The sequence below is a fragment of the Crocodylus siamensis genome, chromosome 3, assembly GCF_052110815.1.
Source record: "Crocodylus siamensis isolate JL-2025a chromosome 3, ASM5211081v1, whole genome shotgun sequence".
In the NCBI taxonomy this organism is placed as follows: domain Eukaryota; kingdom Metazoa; phylum Chordata; order Crocodylia; family Crocodylidae; genus Crocodylus; species Crocodylus siamensis.
Window position 1 is genome coordinate 11663558 of NC_143397.1, and position 18275 is coordinate 11681832.

The 18275-nt window shown below is 43.3% G+C and overlaps 1 protein-coding gene across 1 annotated transcript in view; it reads right to left on the bottom strand.

Annotated features, from left to right (window-relative positions):
- LOXHD1 (lipoxygenase homology PLAT domains 1) overlaps nt 1–18275 on the bottom strand; it is a 190191-nt gene that overhangs the window by 61702 nt on the left and 110214 nt on the right. Inside the window, exons 25-28 of the mRNA XM_090037209.1 lie at nt 15988–16150; nt 11841–11995; nt 10259–10468; nt 8253–8376 (exon numbers count right to left, since the gene is read on the bottom strand). Of these exons, the coding sequence (XP_089893335.1) occupies nt 8253–8376; nt 10259–10468; nt 11841–11995; nt 15988–16150 (652 nt within the window). The remainder of the gene's footprint in view (nt 1–8252; nt 8377–10258; nt 10469–11840; nt 11996–15987; nt 16151–18275) is intronic.

Here is an 18275-nt window from a genome sequence, read left to right on the forward strand (position 1 = left end):
CCTCCAGGAAGAAGTGAAGAAGAAAACAAAGGTTTTAATGACACAGAGGCAAACAGGTTAGCCAGTGCGTTGATACAATATATAGCCAGGTTCATAACCTAAGTCTGAACATGGACCACACATGGGAGGAGAACCAGTAAGGGCTTTTTGTTGTTCAAAGCATGAATGCATACGAGGACACCAAAAACGTAGCACTGGGTTGCTTTACAAACACAGCAGAACAGTGTCATGGCCCATGTTGTACTGAGATGATGGAGCACAAATAAATGGACTCATAATATCCCATTTTAAAAGAGTTGATTTATAGTTGTAGTCCAGAATCAATGCCTTCAGGCCTCTACCCTTCATAACTGTGAATATAACCATCCATCTGGGCATACGTCTTATTTTCATATTCTCCTCTAACTGTTACTTGGGAAATCATGGTTGTTCCTTCTTTTTCCTATCATAACTTGTCCCTCCTTTTAACCATGCACATGGTCAGCATGTTCATTTCGGTGGTGTTTAATCCTCTTTGATCCTTTGGGTTAAGACCTACCCTTCTGAGTCATAAGTTTGTACAAATCTTGTAAATCTAGATGACATCTTTTTTTAATGCATCATGCCTCATATTTCCTTCCATTTATTCTGTGCATTGGTTTTTTTTGCAACTCATCTAGTGGCATCTCTTCATTTATAATGGGACCCAGGTATTTCTAACTGATTCTCACTAAGTTTCTGCTCATATCTTCTATTGTACCTCCATTTGCATTTCTACAACCCACAAATTCTGTCTTAGTTGCATTAGTTTTAAGAACCTTGATCTGAAGTGCAACCTGCCAGTCTATGAAGTTTTCTTACACTTCTTCAAAAGGCTTTCTACATATCATGATATCATCTGAAAACATTATATGCCATGGTATAGATCTTTTATCTTCTTCACTGATGATATCCATTGCAATTAAGAGAAGCAGACTAAATGCAGGGTCCTGAAATACAGTGCTGCAAAAGGTATCTGTTCCAACTTGTGTGGCGGTTTGATTAGACCTTATTAGTGTGATAAGGCACTTTTTGGGTATTTTCCTTTTCCTTAAGTTCCACTGCACAGCTTGTCTTGGGACCTGCTCAAATGCCTTTTCTAGGTTGATTAAGACCATGTACAGCAGTGTATTCTTCTCTCTGTTTTTTGGTAGTGATTCTGAGAGCAAACAGGGGATCTGCTGTGCTTTCTTTTCTTAAAACCAAACTAACTATCACTGGTCTCTGTGGTGCTTCCAACTTCAATAGTCTTATGTATTTTCAAGGAGTGCTGAGGTCACTTTTTGCGGTTGGAACATCTACATTCACTGCTCTCTGGGGTGGGAGATATCTGACTGGGTTGCCATTCATCTGGAATATGAATTCCAGTATGACTTCCTGGATTAAATGGAAGAGCCACCCTGTACCTGCAACTCCTAATGTTTATCTGGTTGTGTTGCTTTCCATTTTTCAGTTTATTTAGAGTTTTCCTGATTTCATCTGTGCTAACTGCTGGAATTTCATCTTGATTTATAGTGCCAACAGATGTGGTAAGTTCTTGGGAAAGTCTGCATCCAGTAATTTCTCAAAACATGTCTTCCAGGCATGCAAAATTTCTTTGGGATCAGCTGCTAATCCACTTTTCCCATCCGTAGCAACATGGGTTTTCACCTGTCATCTTTTAGCCAGTTTAGAAATAAGTTTTTCATCTCCACCACTGTCCAGTTTCTCATTCAAGTTATTCAGTGCTGCTTGATTTGCTTTTGTGACTTCCCTTTTACAGCTTTTTTCTCTTTTAGACAAACTACAAGGTTTGCATCTTTTTATTTTTTTAATTTTACCACTTCTTGGATGCTTCTCTCTTTCCCTCGATTGTTTGGCGGAAGGCAGAGCAGGGTGGCACTTTATGAACTAAATCACTTGGAGAAGCATGAGCTTTTGTGGGCTACAGCTTACTTCTGTGCTATGACTACCAAAGTAAGCTGCAATCAATGAAAGCTCATACCCGTCTGAAAAAGTTAGCCTCTGAGGTGCCGCCATGGCCTGCCTTCTGCCCAACTTTAGACTAATACACTGAAGTACCTCTCTCATTGCTTGCTTGTTAGACCTCACTGTTCCTCCACCAGGTTTTCCACCCGGTACTCCATGCTCTTATTCCAAAGGGAATTTCCATCGTGATTTGCATCATTACGGGTAGACTGTAGGTCGTCGCTATAAAATAATGGGTTTACTGTCATGATCTAGCTTCCATTATTTAATCTTTCACCCATATTGTTTCCTTGTTGTAGCCTTCAGCAATAACCTGAAGTCAATAACTAGTACCCAATACTTGGCTGCTGTGCTCTCATAAGGGATCTCTTTATAATGCTGTCTTTCACTTCTAGGCCTTTTGTAATATGTTCGCTACTTTTGAAGGTGATTAAGCACCCATTCTTCTTCCTGAAAAATATTTTCACCTATGCCAGTTTATGCATGTCTCCATCCTTTTGTCCATATCCATAAGCCCCTGGATTCTGCAATATGTACCCAGTTATGCAGAGCCTTCCTTTAGATGACAGAGCTGCTATATTTGTAGCTACTGCCATTGTAAAGTCATCTTTGTTTGATCACAGAGTCCATATGTGAAGCACAGGCACTGATGATATAGATTATATTCTCGGCCCTGTTGTTTTGCACTGTTATCACTCTGCCGCTGACTCTTTTCATCACCAAGAGTCATTACTGTAAAACTTCATTGAGAATGAACCCAATTCCATTGCTTTGATTGGCCTTGCCCTTATTATATAACTTGTGTTCACTCGTATGTATTCCTCAAGGGTACTGAAAAAGCTCAGTGATAACAATTCCCCTATCAGTTCTTTTATTGCTGACCATTTTAATAGAAACCCTCCAGCTGGTCTGCTTATTTGTTGTTACTGAATGCAGCTACTGGTACTGGGTCAGGGAGCATCAGGGCAGAGAGCTCCTGAGCAATGCTGTTTAGCTGAAATACTATGTCTACTTTTGAGCATTGTGCTTTGAGAAAGAGAGAGACATGGGAAAGAGATCAGAGGAGAGCAATGAAAGTTATAAGAAGGTTTGTAAAACATGACATAGGAGGAAAAGGTGAAGGAATTGGATTTGTGTAGTCTCAAAAAGAGAAGATAGGACAAGGGATGATGACAGACTTATGATACTTAAATGCTGATGAGGAAGATTACAATCATTTATTCTCTGTGGCCATTGAGAGAGGCCAAGAAGAAATCAGCATGGCTTGCTACAAAAAAGATTTAGGCTGAATACTAGGAAAAAATTTCTAGCCATTAGGATTGTGAAACACTGGAACAGGCTATTTAGGGAGGTTATGAACTGCTTCACTGGAGGGGTTTAAGGCAAACATCTCTTCGGGGTGGGCTAGAATCATAGTATCATAGAAAATGAGGGTTGGGAGGGACCTCAGGAAGTCATCTAGTTCAACCATTTGCTCAAAGTAAGTCCATCCCAGCCAAAGCTTTGTCTACCTGCGACTTAAAAACCTCCAAGAATGGAGATTCCACAACCTCTCTGTAACTTGTCCCAGTGCTTTACTAGCCTCATCGTGAGAGAGTTTTTCCTAATAAACATGCCTTGCCACAACTAAGACCATTGGGTAATTACAATACGTCAGAGAAGACTCAATTAATTGAGTAAACTTTCTCATGACAAGGGTAGTAAAGCACTGGAGCAGGTCACCCAGAGAGGTGGTGGAAGCTCCATCCTTGGAGGTTTAGTTCCAGGTAAATAAAGCCCTGGCTTAGATGATGTAGCTGGGGATGGTCTTGCTTTGAGCAGAGGGTTGGACTAGATAAGCAGCTCTCAACCTTTTGCACCTATGTAAGGTCATTAAATCCTGATCCAACTGGTCGATGAGTGTGTGTGTTTGGGGGGGGAGGGTCCCCCAGAGGTGAGTCAAAGAGCACAAAAGCAAAACTGGAAGCCCTGCCATGGCACTTCTGGTTTTGCTGCCACAACCCAAGTCCGACTGGTTGAGAAACCCTGGACCAGATGTGACCTCCTGAGGTCCCTTCCAACCCTAATTTTCTATGATTCTGTGATTAATTGAGTCTGCTGGAGCATGGTAATTACTGTGCTCCAGCCAGCCTCTGTATCTCATATATCAGCATCCCCCTGCTTCATAATGGCAGCGGGGGCGCTTTAACTCAACCTTATTTGATGAGCTTCAGATAAAGTGCCCCAGTGCCATTTTGAAGTGCGGGGATGCTGGTACATGAGATGCTCTGGGCATTTTAATTAAAGCAGCTCTCAGAGCCATTCTAATTAAAGCACCCTCCCACTCCCAAAACATGTATAAAAACACCCATTGCTCCTTTTCCTGTCATCTGCCACCACTGAGGAGAGTCCAGCTCCATCCTCTTTGGAACCACCCTGAAGGTAGCTGAAGGTTGCTATTAAATCTTCTCTTGGTCATCTCTTCCCTGGACTAAATAAGCCCAGTTCCTTCCGCTTCTCCTCATAAGTCATATGCCCCAGCCCCAGCCCCCTCACCATCTTCACTGCCTTCCACTGGACTCTCTCCAATTTGTCCACATCCTTTCTGTAGTGGGGGGCCCAGAACTGGACACAGTACTCCAGAGGTGGCCTCAACAGTGAATAGAGGGGAAGAATCACTTCCCTTTATCTGCTGGCAACACTCCTCCTAATGTAGCCCAAGACGCCGTTAGCCTTTTTGGCAACAAGGGCACACTGCTGGCTCATATTCAGCTTATTGTCCACTGTCACCCCCAGGTCCTTTTCTGCAGAGCTGCTGCTTAGCCAGTCAGTCCCCCAGCTGTACTGGCTGGGGCAGGATCAAGATTAGGTATGCCTGACCCTGCCTCAGTGCAAATAGTTAGACTAGATGTTCTCTTGAGGCCCCTTTCAGGCTTTCAGTTCTGTGATTATATGATTCATAACCTCCTCCTCCTTCCCCCAATACAAAGTTATCACCATGCCAGAAAAGAACAAGAGTACCCCCTTGCTGATATCTCTGCATGTCAAAAACCCAAGCTATTTTTCATCCCTCTTTCAGTGTCCCGTACTCTTTGTCACTACTAACCCACTGGCCTGACAGCTTGTGCAGTGCAGCTACACTCTGGGGGGCACAAAGCCTGCAGCATATGGACAACCCGCTGCACAGTAATATAAACTGAGTTCAAAGTCAAATTAAACAAGGACTGCCCTGGGTTCAGGAAATGGCTTTGAGTGGTAGGTGGCCAAAGTGTAGCAAACAGCACCTCAGAATTTCAGAACCTCTCTTTTGTAGTTAGGGTCTAAGACATGAAAGCTTGAATAGATCAGAGAAGACAGCAAAGGTTTCAAAGAACAGTGGACTCCAGCAGCAAGTAAAGTCCTCTGCCATGGGATCTTGGGGACAATAGACCTTAGACTTTCACAGAGGAGGCTGTTAACTTGGTGGTAACAACTATAACTCCTTACAAAGATATGGTCCCTTTCATTTCTAAGGATCCTTTACAGACTTGAATGGATACAGTACACTACATATGCCTAATACAGATTCTCCCACTAACGCTGCCAGTTCCTGTCTGTTTGGGCAGCTGCCCTTCCTCTTGCTTTCTGAATTCCTGATGGTCTTAAAGTTGCTGGTGAGGAAGGGAAGGAAAGCATTATCTGTGTGTCTGGGAGACAGTCATCTTCCCTCCAAACCTCATGTACCTTTGGTCTAGAGTACTGGTCAGCCCCACAAAATCCCATTTCTAGTGGGGAATTGTCCTTCTCAAAATCTTGGGCAGGAGGAGGGGGATTCTCCCTATGTCCTGGAAAAGGACAGGGCTTTATCATGCCATATATCATGCTATATTGAGGTAGTCCTGGGGACAGAAAGAAGTTATGTGGCGGTTACCTCCCTTCTGCTGTGTTTTATTCAAGAATAAGCATATAATTAATTCTTAACAAATGATAAATAGTGTACATCAGAGTTGCGTTTTATCTGTCACTGAAATGCACATGTGAAACACAGAATGTGTTTAGCAGCTCCCAGCCAAACTACCCAGCATATTTGCGGAGGATGTCAGAAACACCTTTTCCAAATCAAAATGCAGGTATAATGTTTATGGAGAAAGAATATAACTGTGTGAGCTGAATTCTGGCCATGCATGACCCTGATGAAACATATAATGGGCTTTTTTGGTGCCCACAAGTGGTCAGGATTTCTCATGAAAGAGACAATACTTTCAAGAACTCCTGACAAGTATTGAGTTGAACAGGTTTGAGGTGAACCCCCTCTCTCTACTGAATCAGCAGTACTGCTTGCTCAGGAACTATAGACTGATGGCTAGAAAATTATATTTAGATATTTGCTTCTAGGAGCTGGCTCATAGATAAAATAGATATTGCATTAGAACAATGGTCCAGGGGACTGGCAAGGGTTAATTGGTTTCAAAAAGCCTGTTTGTGACACTTACCTTCAAGGCAAACACCGTGTTGGAGGCCAATGGAGAAGCAGGCATAAATAAGCTGGGAAATTTGAACAGTGTATCCATATCACTAGATACGGTAGCATTAAGTCACAGTGACCAGCTGCAGAGCCCTTGGGATTTCCAGTTTTGGTTGATGGACCAAATTAGGAGGCCAGGGCATGCCCAAATTAAGACACCAATAAATGACCAAATTAAGAAATGTGTACGTGATGGGGAAACAAAGGCATATGCTCCCAGAACAGAATGTGGATAGTATGATGACCACAGGGAAGCCAATCAATGATGCCCAGGAATGAAGTCATCAACAGGGATTCTGTAGGGACCACTATATATATATATATATATCTGTCAGTGGTGTTTCATTTTAATCACAGAAACATGTGGATTTTGGGTTACTTTTTTAAATCTGAAAATTGGGGATTTTTTAATCAAAGAAAACCAGGATCCCTGGTCATCAGAGGAAGAAAACAAAACAAAAGGAGGGATTTCAGAGCAGCAAAGGGTCCCCAACGGGGGGAACCCAAGGCCACCATGAACAGAAGGCACACCACCAGCCCATCTCACCCACCCAACTGGGGAGGATGGGCCCCAGCCCTTGACCTTTAAGACTGCTGATATTCAAGAAAGAGCTATGGGGTGAAGCTCATGTACTGGCCACATGTACCTTCCCTCTGTGACAGACCTAGGACTGATAGATATAGAATTGCGAAGGAGCGGGTATTTTGTTTGCCCCACCTGCATTACTCTTATCTGGTATCACTGCATATCAATACAATTTGCCTGTTTTTGAATGGAAGAGGCTGTGGTCAGCCTGAGGGTTTGGGTCCCCCTGGAACAAGGTACCTAGGTCATAAATCCCATGCCAACATAGACTAGATTCCACTCCATTCCCCTTATTAGACACCTAAACAGACTGAGACACTCAAGTGTGATTCTACCTGCTCCATTCAAGTCCTGAAAATCCATTAATGCATCTATTTTTGTCACAAAAAAGCAGCAAGGTGTAAGCATACCCATTCACCTCCTGTACCAACAGTTTTTCAGGGACATAAACTGTATGGAACAGAATTGCGCTTAGGTGCCTAAACCTATGTAGGAGACCTGATGAAGACTGAATTGCATTCGGAAACTCATGTAACTCTATCCCAGCTATACAGTTGATCCAATAAAAGATATTGCCCTAAAAAAATCCTGGCCTCTTGCATACATCTACTTACATACGGAATAGAATTTGGCCCTATGTATTTGTGTTAGTAACTCCAACCAGGGAAGGCACCAGCCTCTTCCTGGTGGGGGAGAGAAAATTGTGGGGTGTGGGGCTGTGCTATATATCTTCTGGTTAAACATACTTATTTGGCTGGGCCAGGAGTGCTATTTTTCTGCAGGCTGCAGGCAGAAATGGGGCAGGCTCAGCTGTGCAGGGTAGGTGGCTACGGTGAATTTTGGGGTAGCGATAGCCCCCCAAGCCTTCCCCTAGCACCGCCCCTAGCTCCAACCTCCTCAGGTCCTAACAATGCAGAGATTGAGGTGAGAGGGAAAGAAGACCTCTGGAGATACAAACATTTAATTTTGCCTTCCATGTTGGTTACTCAGTTGCTCTGGGAAAAAGTGCTACAGCAATAGCACAAATAAATCCAAGCAATGCTCCATCTCAGATCTGCAGAGCTCAAGACCCAGGAAGAAGCAGGTCAGTCAAAAAAAGTGACCTTTCTACCCCACTTTGGTCTTCCCCAGCACAAAAACATCCCAAGACGCCAAGAGCATGCACATGTACCCTGACCCACACCCTGCTTCTCTTACGTAACCCTTCCTGTATGCTCTCGACCAAGCTGGGTTTCTTTGTCTCCTTCATGTTTGCGTTGCTGTCTTGGCTGCTCAGGCTGAGATCGGCATCATCCAGGCTGCCCCGTTTGCCTTCATAGTTCTAATTAAAACACACGCACGGGACCATAATCAGGTTGAGTGCTCACAATGCTGCCAGCTGTTCGTGTATACCTCAAAGAACAGCAATACAAGACATCCCTCTAGTTCCCTGAGCAGCTTTTGCTCAATGCTGCTCTCATAAATGTGATTCCTCATAACTTATTTCAGCTCATTTATTTACCGTGCTGCAATAACCTGAACTCTGCCATTTGACTAGGAGTGCTATAAAACAGTAGCTGTAACAGGCTTAATGGGCTTAGCAAGAAACATGCTGTGCCTTTTCTGCACTGCATGTAAGCGCAATAACCACGCACAATGCAAACACATCAAGTTGCACCAAAATTGCTTGACAAGACATAAGCCCTTGAGAGAAGAAACATTTACACTAGTGGAATTGGTATTATGTTGGTATAAAAAAGTAGCAGACAGATGACCTAAACTCCTTAGTTAGCAAACTGTCTCCACTCTGATAGGGAATTAGCCCTGAAGGAAAAAGGGGTAAAATTCTCCTGATAGAAGTTATGTCAGTTTAAGTTTCCTCTGTATGCATCTATCCCAGGCTAGCTATTTATTACAGCCAAACAACAGGCTGTTCCCCACTATCTAGTGGCAATGTGCCGTAATAGTTGTCCATTGCCTATGAACTAACCTGGGAAAACAGTACTTATCTGTCCCTGATCCTAGTGCAATGTATATAGATATACAAAACTGATGTAAATTATATCAGGGTTTGTGTATGTGTAAGTCTGTCCATACTCATATACTATTATGACCCAAACTCTGCAAAAGGTCAATGGAAAACATACTACAGAGTTGAATAATCTTAAATGTCAAACATATTATGTTGTTTTAAAACAGTTACAGGGAAGTGTTCAGTGACAGAGTCCAATTAAGTTGAGAATCCCTCCCCACAATTCTGCAATTTTTAAAAAACTAATTAATTTTCTCTTCCTACCAAGGAATTAATATGAGCAATCTAGTGGGTGTGACCATAAGAATTCACAGAACTGATCGCTGGGAACTGCAATGATATTAGATGCCGAGGACCAATTAGCAGCCCTGGTGAAACTGCTTACCTCTAGAACGTTGCATTTGATATGAGTTTGGTCCTGTTCGTTAAGGATCATTTTAGTTGCAATTTTCAATTAAAATGTCACTGTGTTTTGTAAAGGAAGCCCTTTAAATACAATGGACTTTAATCAGCTTCAGTGCTCTGCCTTGCTGCATAAAGGCAAGAGGGGTCTATTAACTTAATCTTGTTTGCTAATTTTAATTAACACGTGTACCTGGAATACTAATTAGCTACATTAGTCTGATTAAGTAATGCATATGGAGATGTTCCGCATGTAGAAGGGGATGGCACAGGGAGCGTTTGATTACGAAACAGCTTGCATCTTTAGTGCGACTGCATGTTTAGTGCTTGCCTATTAATGACTGGGGTTGGTCAGCCTTCCAGATGAAACACCTGTCCCTTGGCAAAGGGGCCACAGGGCCCAATATTTTGCACTGAGAACTTAAACCTGTTTGTTACCCACTGGGAAGAAACAGCCTGGGAAGCATTTGTGTAGCATCGTGTATACTGCCCTAGCCATGCACTATTCCACCTCCTTCATAAGGACACAAACAGGGTGGAAAAGAAGCCTGCCCTGTGCTTTGAAAAGCGTCATCTCCACTGCCTGACCAGTTCTTGGTTTTCCAACTGAGAATCACTTATTATTTTTAAATAAGTCAAAGAACAGCCTTCAGATGGTCGCCAGTTTAGATCACTGGAGCGCCGTGCTGGATTCCAACCATGCGAAAGGGTATGAATCTTATTTCATTGGTAACTCTACAACAACACTCACAGACAGTAGGCAGGACTATACCACTTGTCACAACTGTACCTGCTCGTAAAGTATCCGCTCTATCTTCTTGTCCTCCTTCTTTTTAGAGAGCCAGCGTTCACACAGGAACACAAACACTTCTTCTGTATCTTCATCTGTAATCTCCACTTTGTCCAGGTACCACTCCGGATTCAGCATGGCGTTGTCATGACGGATCTTGATCTTGTACACAAGGCCGAGGTCCACCGCCTGCAGCGTGAACACGTCCTCCTACAAGATGTTAAATAGCAATATAGATTCTGTTAATGGTGGGTTTTTAACGGCTTCTCTACTGGTTGAACACACGTGTTCATCGGGGAATATACTAAATGTATATAGCCAGCCTCACTGGAGAGTATTGGATTAAAAGCTGTAGGAGAATAGTCTACGAATGGTTCTCTGTCCATTATATCTGTCCTAAGAGGGAAGGAAAGGCTTAAAATACTTAATTCTACTCTGAAACGGATAGTACAAAAATGGCACATGCTTATCCGGCAAGGACAGGCAGTGGAGTACCTAGAGTTGTATCTGCTGAGCTTTGTGACTAAATAAGATTCTACTATTTACTCCTGTTTGCTCATCAGGGACCATACAGCTAGCAGGGAGGGAATTGCTTTTTCTTATGATTAGCACATCAATGAAGTGTGAACTAAATCACAGTTGAAACTCCAAGTTCTGGTTTACTCAAACCAGCTGGAGGCAACAGATCCAGCTGGCTACTCATGCACATCTCCTAGTGAAGTGAGTAGGAAAGAAACCCAACCAGTTTATTAGGCTCAATATTAAGCCTACAAAGCTGCTTCTCGTAAGAAGTCCTTTTAATTAATTTTTAAATGAGAACATTTAATCTGACCATTTTTCAAAGATCACAACTGAAGAGCTTATAAAAATGGTGTTACTTGATGAGGTCCCAAGATAAAGTATAATGAGTGCTACGGGTCAGATTTACCACAGCTGACCTCCAGTTCTGAAGATTCAAATGAGCTACTTAGAGGCACAGAGGCTGTTAATGTTGACTTCAATTACATGTTCTCCCAATTTTGTGACTGAAAACAAAAAGGCTCGATATAAGGTCAAGCTGAAAATTTAGTCCAAACCATTGACTTCAAGCAAAGAAATTGCTCAGGGTCTGATGTAGCGTCCATGAGCACAGTTCCTAAGTACCAGTGTTACACTGTAATATACTGTGCATATAAAATATGTAGTAATGTTTAAAAAGCAATAAGCATCTTTTTTTTTCCCATCAGGACTTTCATCTGCCAGTTTTGTTCATCCTTATGGATGGTCTCTTCTAACCAGGAAGCTCAGTTATTCATAGTTTCATAGCAGCTAGGGTCAGGAGGGACCTGAACAGATCATCTAGCCTAACCCCCTGCCACAGGCAGGAATGAATGCTGGGTTCACAAGACCCCAGACAGGTGATCATCCAACCTCCTCTTGAATTTGCCCAAGGTAGGAGCGAGGACGTTGGTTCCCTAGGAAGTCGGTAACAGATTTTGGCCACCCTAACTGTAAAATATATAAACTGTAAAATATTCAACTGTCCATCCCTGTGTTTTAGGAGTGCAACGTAGAAGACATAATGGAGTGATGCTATTTATACCTGGCCTCTTTCAAATTTGTTCATGTTTGTTTCAGACTTGCTGAGTTTCCTCTCTCCAGTGTCCCCGAGGTCTCCATACATAGTCAGGTAAACATTTGCATCTGTCCCAGCACCGTACACATCTCCGGTGAAAACGCTTATCCCATATGTATGAACTGCATAAAGACAGACATACAAATACATGATTTCAGAGCACAGGGACATTCAGAGTTGCTCTCCTGAGCTTTACCTAAAAACACTGGCCTTCCATCGCCTCCTGTCCAGACAAAGTCTGTAATCTGCTTTGCACAGATAACGCAGAAGTCCAGTTTTGAGGCTCCCACTACAGACTGGATGTGGCCAAATTGGAGACAATCTAGTGGAGGGCAAGGAAAATGGTTAGGAAGTTTGAGCTTGTGAGGGGAGGCTAAGGGAACTGGATTTATTTAGTCTGGAGAAAAGAAGACTGAGAGGGGATTTAATAAGAGTATTCAACTCCCTGAAGCGGGGTTCGACAGAGGATGGAGCTGGACTGTCTTTAGTGGTGGCAGATGACAGAACAAGGAGCAATGGGCTCAAGTTGCTGCAAGGGAAGTTGAGGTTAGATACGAGGAAAAACTCTCTAACCAGGAAGGCAGTAAAACACTGGAACAGGTTACGCAGAGGGGTGGTGAAGAACTGGTCATTTGAAGACCTGGCTGGACAAAGCTTTGTCTGAGATGATCTAGTTGGGGATGGTCCTGCTTTGAGCAGGGGGTTGGACTGAATGGCTTCCTGAGTTTCCTCCCTACTCTAATTTTCTATGATTTTTATGAAAATGCAACATATCATTAGTTATCATCAGGAGAGCGGTGGGGGGAGGGAGGAGAGGGAGAGAAGGGAAGGGGGAATGGGGCTGGCAGGGAGGGTACACACCCCTTCCACCCCCACCGCTGTCTCCGGCTCACCCGGGTGGAGGGGAAGCCCCAGAGTTGCTCCTGCCCTGTTCCAGCTGTGGGCTGCAGGGAACAGCTGCATAAGGAGCCAGATTCCAGGAGTTCACAGGTTCCTCCTACCAGTGCCTACTCCAACCCACTGGGGAAATGGAGGGCAGTTCAGAAAAGTGGTGGTGGCAGTCGCAGCAGGCAGGTTTTCTGCTCCTTGCCCAGGTCCCCCACGTCTCCCACCAACCTGGGCACCCCAGACATGGCTCACTCCATGCCCCACACCATCTGAGAGGAGACATGCCACACCTCCTTTCAGCAAATCCTGGATCTGCCCATGCTTACCACTGATTTCATAGTACTACATTTGAGTTTAACATTTTTCAGGGCCTTCCAGAGGTCATCCAGTCCAACCCCCTGCTCAAGGCAAAATCATCCTCATCCTCGTCACACCATGCAAATCTTTGTCTGATCAATCCTAATACTGCACAAACAGCTCTGTTGCACAACTACAAGGCATGTTGCCCAAAGACACCAAAGCCACCCTAACTGGCACAGACAAAGGAGGGGAACAAGGGCTGGCATTGTCCTGCTTCTGCCAGGGTTGTTAATATGTCCTCAAGAGATAAAAGGAAGAAGGCCATACCCCCACTACCGAAGAAGATATCCCTTCCCCTTCTCCCCCAAGTCCATACCAATGTGACCAAAGGGTAAAATTCCTCTCGACTCCAAATGTGGCAATCGGGCTGACCCTGAGGGGAGGGGCAAGACCCTCTAACCAGGAACATCTTGTTTTAGCCCCAGAAGAAGGACTGGCACGCCCCAAACACAACCCCAGTCTTGGCTTGCAGCTAACACCCAAAGCTTCTGTCTGAAGAAGGTGGAAACCCCCCTCCTCCCCCCCAAATACCTGCAGTAACAGGAGGGGAAAACAAGTGGCAGCTAGCAAAGGCCCAGAAGCGTGTAAAAAAGCGAACACCCTCCACTGTGCTTTGCATCAACAGGATGAGGGATCTAAAGCTGTGAACTCTTAATGCTCCATTGTCCACAAAACCATCAGGGATTTGGGTTCACAATGATCACCAGAGTTGATGAGACTTGGCTGCTTAAATTCCCTGTACTGAGAAAAGACAATGGTCTCCCGAATCTTCTTGCTCAGGCAATATTTAATTACTGACAGGCTATAGTTGTACCGGTTAAGTAGCTCTTTGTGTTTTGCTTACTCAGTAATGAGCCAATAAAGTCTCTTCCAGTCTTTACTAATGTGGCTTTCTCATCTGCTGAATGCTGCTGTTCCTGTATCTCTGCTCCCTTCCCATTTACATGGGAAAAACAAATGGTTCCTGAATAGACACTCCCAGATAAAAACAATTAGTTGTTGAATAGGTTTGCGCTCACATTAGGGTGATGGAAACCCTAGAGAGGGTCTCTCTGGCTGCTTTCTATATTACTCCCACAGGATTCAAACACGAGAAGGAAAAAACAGCTGCATGCTTTGTGGGAGGCGCAAGATCTTAAGTGTAGAGAATTACCAGGTTTGCTTGTCTGTTAATAGCATCAAACAAAAGGAGTATATTGCTTTTTTTTCAGCCCTTCTATACTGAGCACTCAGAATAAAACAGGGCCTGCCCAAGCTTGCAACCTGTGAAAGAGTCCCCATTGACTTCCAAGGGAGAGGGGCAGGTAGGTCGCTCTGGGAATACCCATTTGGGTTGCTGCCCTTTCATTCTGCTCTGCTTTGCTTCTTTGTTAGAAGAAGTAAAATAAGAAACAAGCAATTCTGATCACTTGTGAAGAAGTGAAAAAAGAAACGAGCAATTCTTATCACTTGTGCTCATTATGGATGCCCTGGGGTTTTTCACAAGTGCTGGCTCTAGTTCTATTTGGGGAATGAATTAGGTTGCACCCACCCTATTCCCCTCTGCTATTCCAACATCATAACGTATTTTTGCCTTTATATTATGTCCTAAGGTACTGCATCTTGCTGCTGTGATCTGTCAAACTGGGGCTTTTCAGCTGAGAGATGATTGCACTTTAATAATGAGCGGAGCAAAAACCTACCGAGATGGTCTGCATCGTTGGTTTGTTAAATCTGACTCCATGCATGTCATTTCAGGAGAGAATTACCGCACATTAAGTTTGCAGATCAAAGCATTTAGAATTTATTTTGACCTGCTAACTTGCATTAAAACTACAACTGTCCTGCCCTTAGCAGGATTTTACCTTTTGCCAGTGACCGCAGATTAGTCGACACGAGGTCAAAAGACACTGTTTTCTAAGGCACACCCTGAAGACCCAGCTCTCTTTTGGGTACCATTCTGGCAATGAGAAGATCTTTAAAGCAGATGTAATTTATGCACACAGACATATGCTGTAGCATAAATGCAAATCAGATCTTGAAAGAGAAAAAAACAAAAAACAAGGATAATTTCCTTCACTGAATCAGCACGTCGCCAGGTGCCTGAACCCTGACCGAAAACGGTGAGTAAAAGGAACAGCTGGATTCAGTTAGCTCCATCCAGGCTATAAGAGGTTTTAGAAAATCTTTCAAGTATAGAAGTAACTTTGGCCTTGGCACAAAGAAAGCCTTAGCAGTAGCCAAGCTCTTGAGAGAATTATTTATTCTGCTACTGTTACATACATTCATTAATAAAGTCAAATGCCAAGAAGGGACGACAGTTAGAGGCTGTACAGCAAGTAACTCAACCTACTCATAGAGGGATTTAAATGAGGAAAGGAGTCTACAGGCCAATCTATGTTACATCCTTGGAGAGCAGCATGAAGAAAGTACAAAGCCCACAGTGGGGAAAAAAGTAGGACTGAAGTTGATGGTATGGGAAGACCAGAAAGAGTCAAAGGCAGTAAAAGGCACTGAGGGTGAAGGAGGAGAGAGGTTTGCAAGGCCTGGAAGCTACAGACAAGAAGTTGGGAAGGACTGTGGAAGAGTAAAGAGCAGAGCCAAGGAGTAATTCAAAAAGTGTAGGTTTATGACACGGTCCTAGCAACAGGAAAGGATGATGATCTCACAGCTGAGTTAAGGAAGCCAGAGAAAAGGCATTTGCAGTAACCCACTAGAAGTATTTTCCCTCTTAAAATATGGCCACTGCTAGGATTGATTTTTTTTTTTTATTATATTCATTTTTTTTTTCAGGAACATAGTTGCAAGTAAGCAGTCTTTAGTAGCACTGCATTTATTTGAACTACATAGCCACATGGTGGAGATGGGAAGAAGGGATTTCACTTACCCTCCAGGGGTTCTTCCACTTCCTGTTCTATCTGCTTGAGTTTCCCATCTTTTGTGAGCTTTTCAGTGAAGATATCGGATGGTACCAGTTCTCTTATGGTCTCACCATCATCTTCAGATTTTGCAAGCCACCTTTCGCATGGAAACGTAATGGTTTCTGAACCCTGGACTCACATGAAAAAGGCATTCTCTTGTTACATGGAGGTGGCATAACAGCTTGGGCACAGTCATGGATTGGCAAGTACAATGAATCTGTACACATATATGTATGCACATACACAGACTAAAAACTGCTAATTGCAACAACCAAGACATGCACATATGGAGCAAACCAGAACAAAGCACACCTTTAACTAAAAACCCCTCCTTCTGGTTATTCAGTACCCAAATTTACCTTCATTCAAATGCAACTGCAAGAAGCAACAGATATTGTCTGGTAGGCAAACTAACAAAAATAAACTCCCCAAAATACTCCATAAGGATTGCTGGTGTGATCTAATAGGACTTTTCGTCTCCATTTCCAGTGGGATCCAATACCTGATCCTACAAACACTTCCCACTGAAGTTGTGTTTCATGACGGGGAGGCAGACTTTTGAAACCCTCTCTCAATCTCCCTTCTTCAAGCACTGCTCCCTTCCAAGTCAATGGTTTCTCTGGCATCAGCACTTCAGGATTTGGCCCTATAATTCTATGACTCAAGATGACTCAGATCATTCCCACATGTATTTTAAGAGAAACACCCCCCTGCTTCTCTCCCACCCACCCCCATCCTCATCTTATTTTTTATCCTTTGTTCTGACTTTATTTGAAGGAAACAAGCAGAGTTTCTACCATGGAAGAAGTGAAAAAAACCCTCATGTTTTCCACTCGGCAGATTAAAAAAATAAATAAAAATCAATGCCAGATCACTTCCTAAGGATATTGAAATATTTCTTTAAGGGCTTAAACTACAAGGCAGGGAAGCTCTCTCTCTGAGTTAGTGCCAAATCTGTACATTCTTCTGAAATAGTATGATCTTCCTTTAACCCTCAAGTCCCACAAGGCTGCACTCACTACATGGCATAAAGGAAGCAAAGGTGCTTGAATGCACTATTGCCTTGATTCTACCTCTCGTGAGATCCTCAGCTCTCCTCACTTGCACTGCTGTAGCTGCCTTAGGTTGTCCTCCAAATTCCCACTGCACATACTATGCAATCAACTCCCATTGCAGTCCGTGGGCACCTATCTACCTTTCAGATTTGGCCCTAAAAGCCTTGCTCAAGGTTATAGAGAAAGTTGGTGGAAGGGATGGCGCGTGAATTCAGGTTACCCAAATCATGTTACTGCCCTAAGCAGTGGCCTACATTTATCATCCTTACACTGCCATTCATAATTTCATTCATAATCCCAATCACTCCATGGGGATTCCCACGCACTTCAAGATCCTGCCCAGAATAGTAGTGCTCCCCATTTCTGAAGCCCTCCATGGACTTGCCTCTGCTGCTATCTTCCCCCTTTTATCCTGTCTCCATTCACTCTGCTGCCACACCACCCTTCGCGTTTTTTAACTCCCCCTACTCTCACCCTGCTACCCTGCAGGAGGCTTCTCACTAGCAACTCAGGACATTTAATACGACCCCCCTCTGACTCCAAATCTGAGACAGAAATACAATTTCTCTCTTGCTTATCATTCTGAATTCTTATCAGCTATTCCTGGCAGTGCTGTTCTGCATCCTGTACTTTCAATAATTATGTAAAATATGCGGAATATGGTTTGTATGATAAAGACGCCAGACAAAATCAACTGGGACTGCTGATTGTTGCAAATCTTTATTTTCAGGAGTTCTTATTTGTGTTCTCTTTAGGGTACTGCCTAGACCGAACACAATATGTCAGATGCTTACTAAACTCCTGGTGCTTATTACCCTTACTTTACAAATCTTTGCTTTGGTTCCCATACAATGATTGTGTTCAAACAGTGTAACCAGCTTTCTCTCTGTATGTTCCAAACTATTTGTTATAATCAAAACCCATCCACTGATTTTGCCCCCCCACCCCTTCACCCACAGCCATTTAAAATCTTGCATCAATGGGAAGACATGATATTTGGTAACTAAATTCTCTATTACCATTAGCTATTCCTAACATGCCTTGTCATTTAGGCCATGGCGGAGGGACATATGGTGCTCTAGCTTTTAAAAAAATTATAAATGCAAGTAATGATATCACGGTTCGTCGTACACCAACCACATATCATTGCTATGAACACCATGTGCTCAGATACGTGGTGCTTTGGGCAGCGAAGTGGT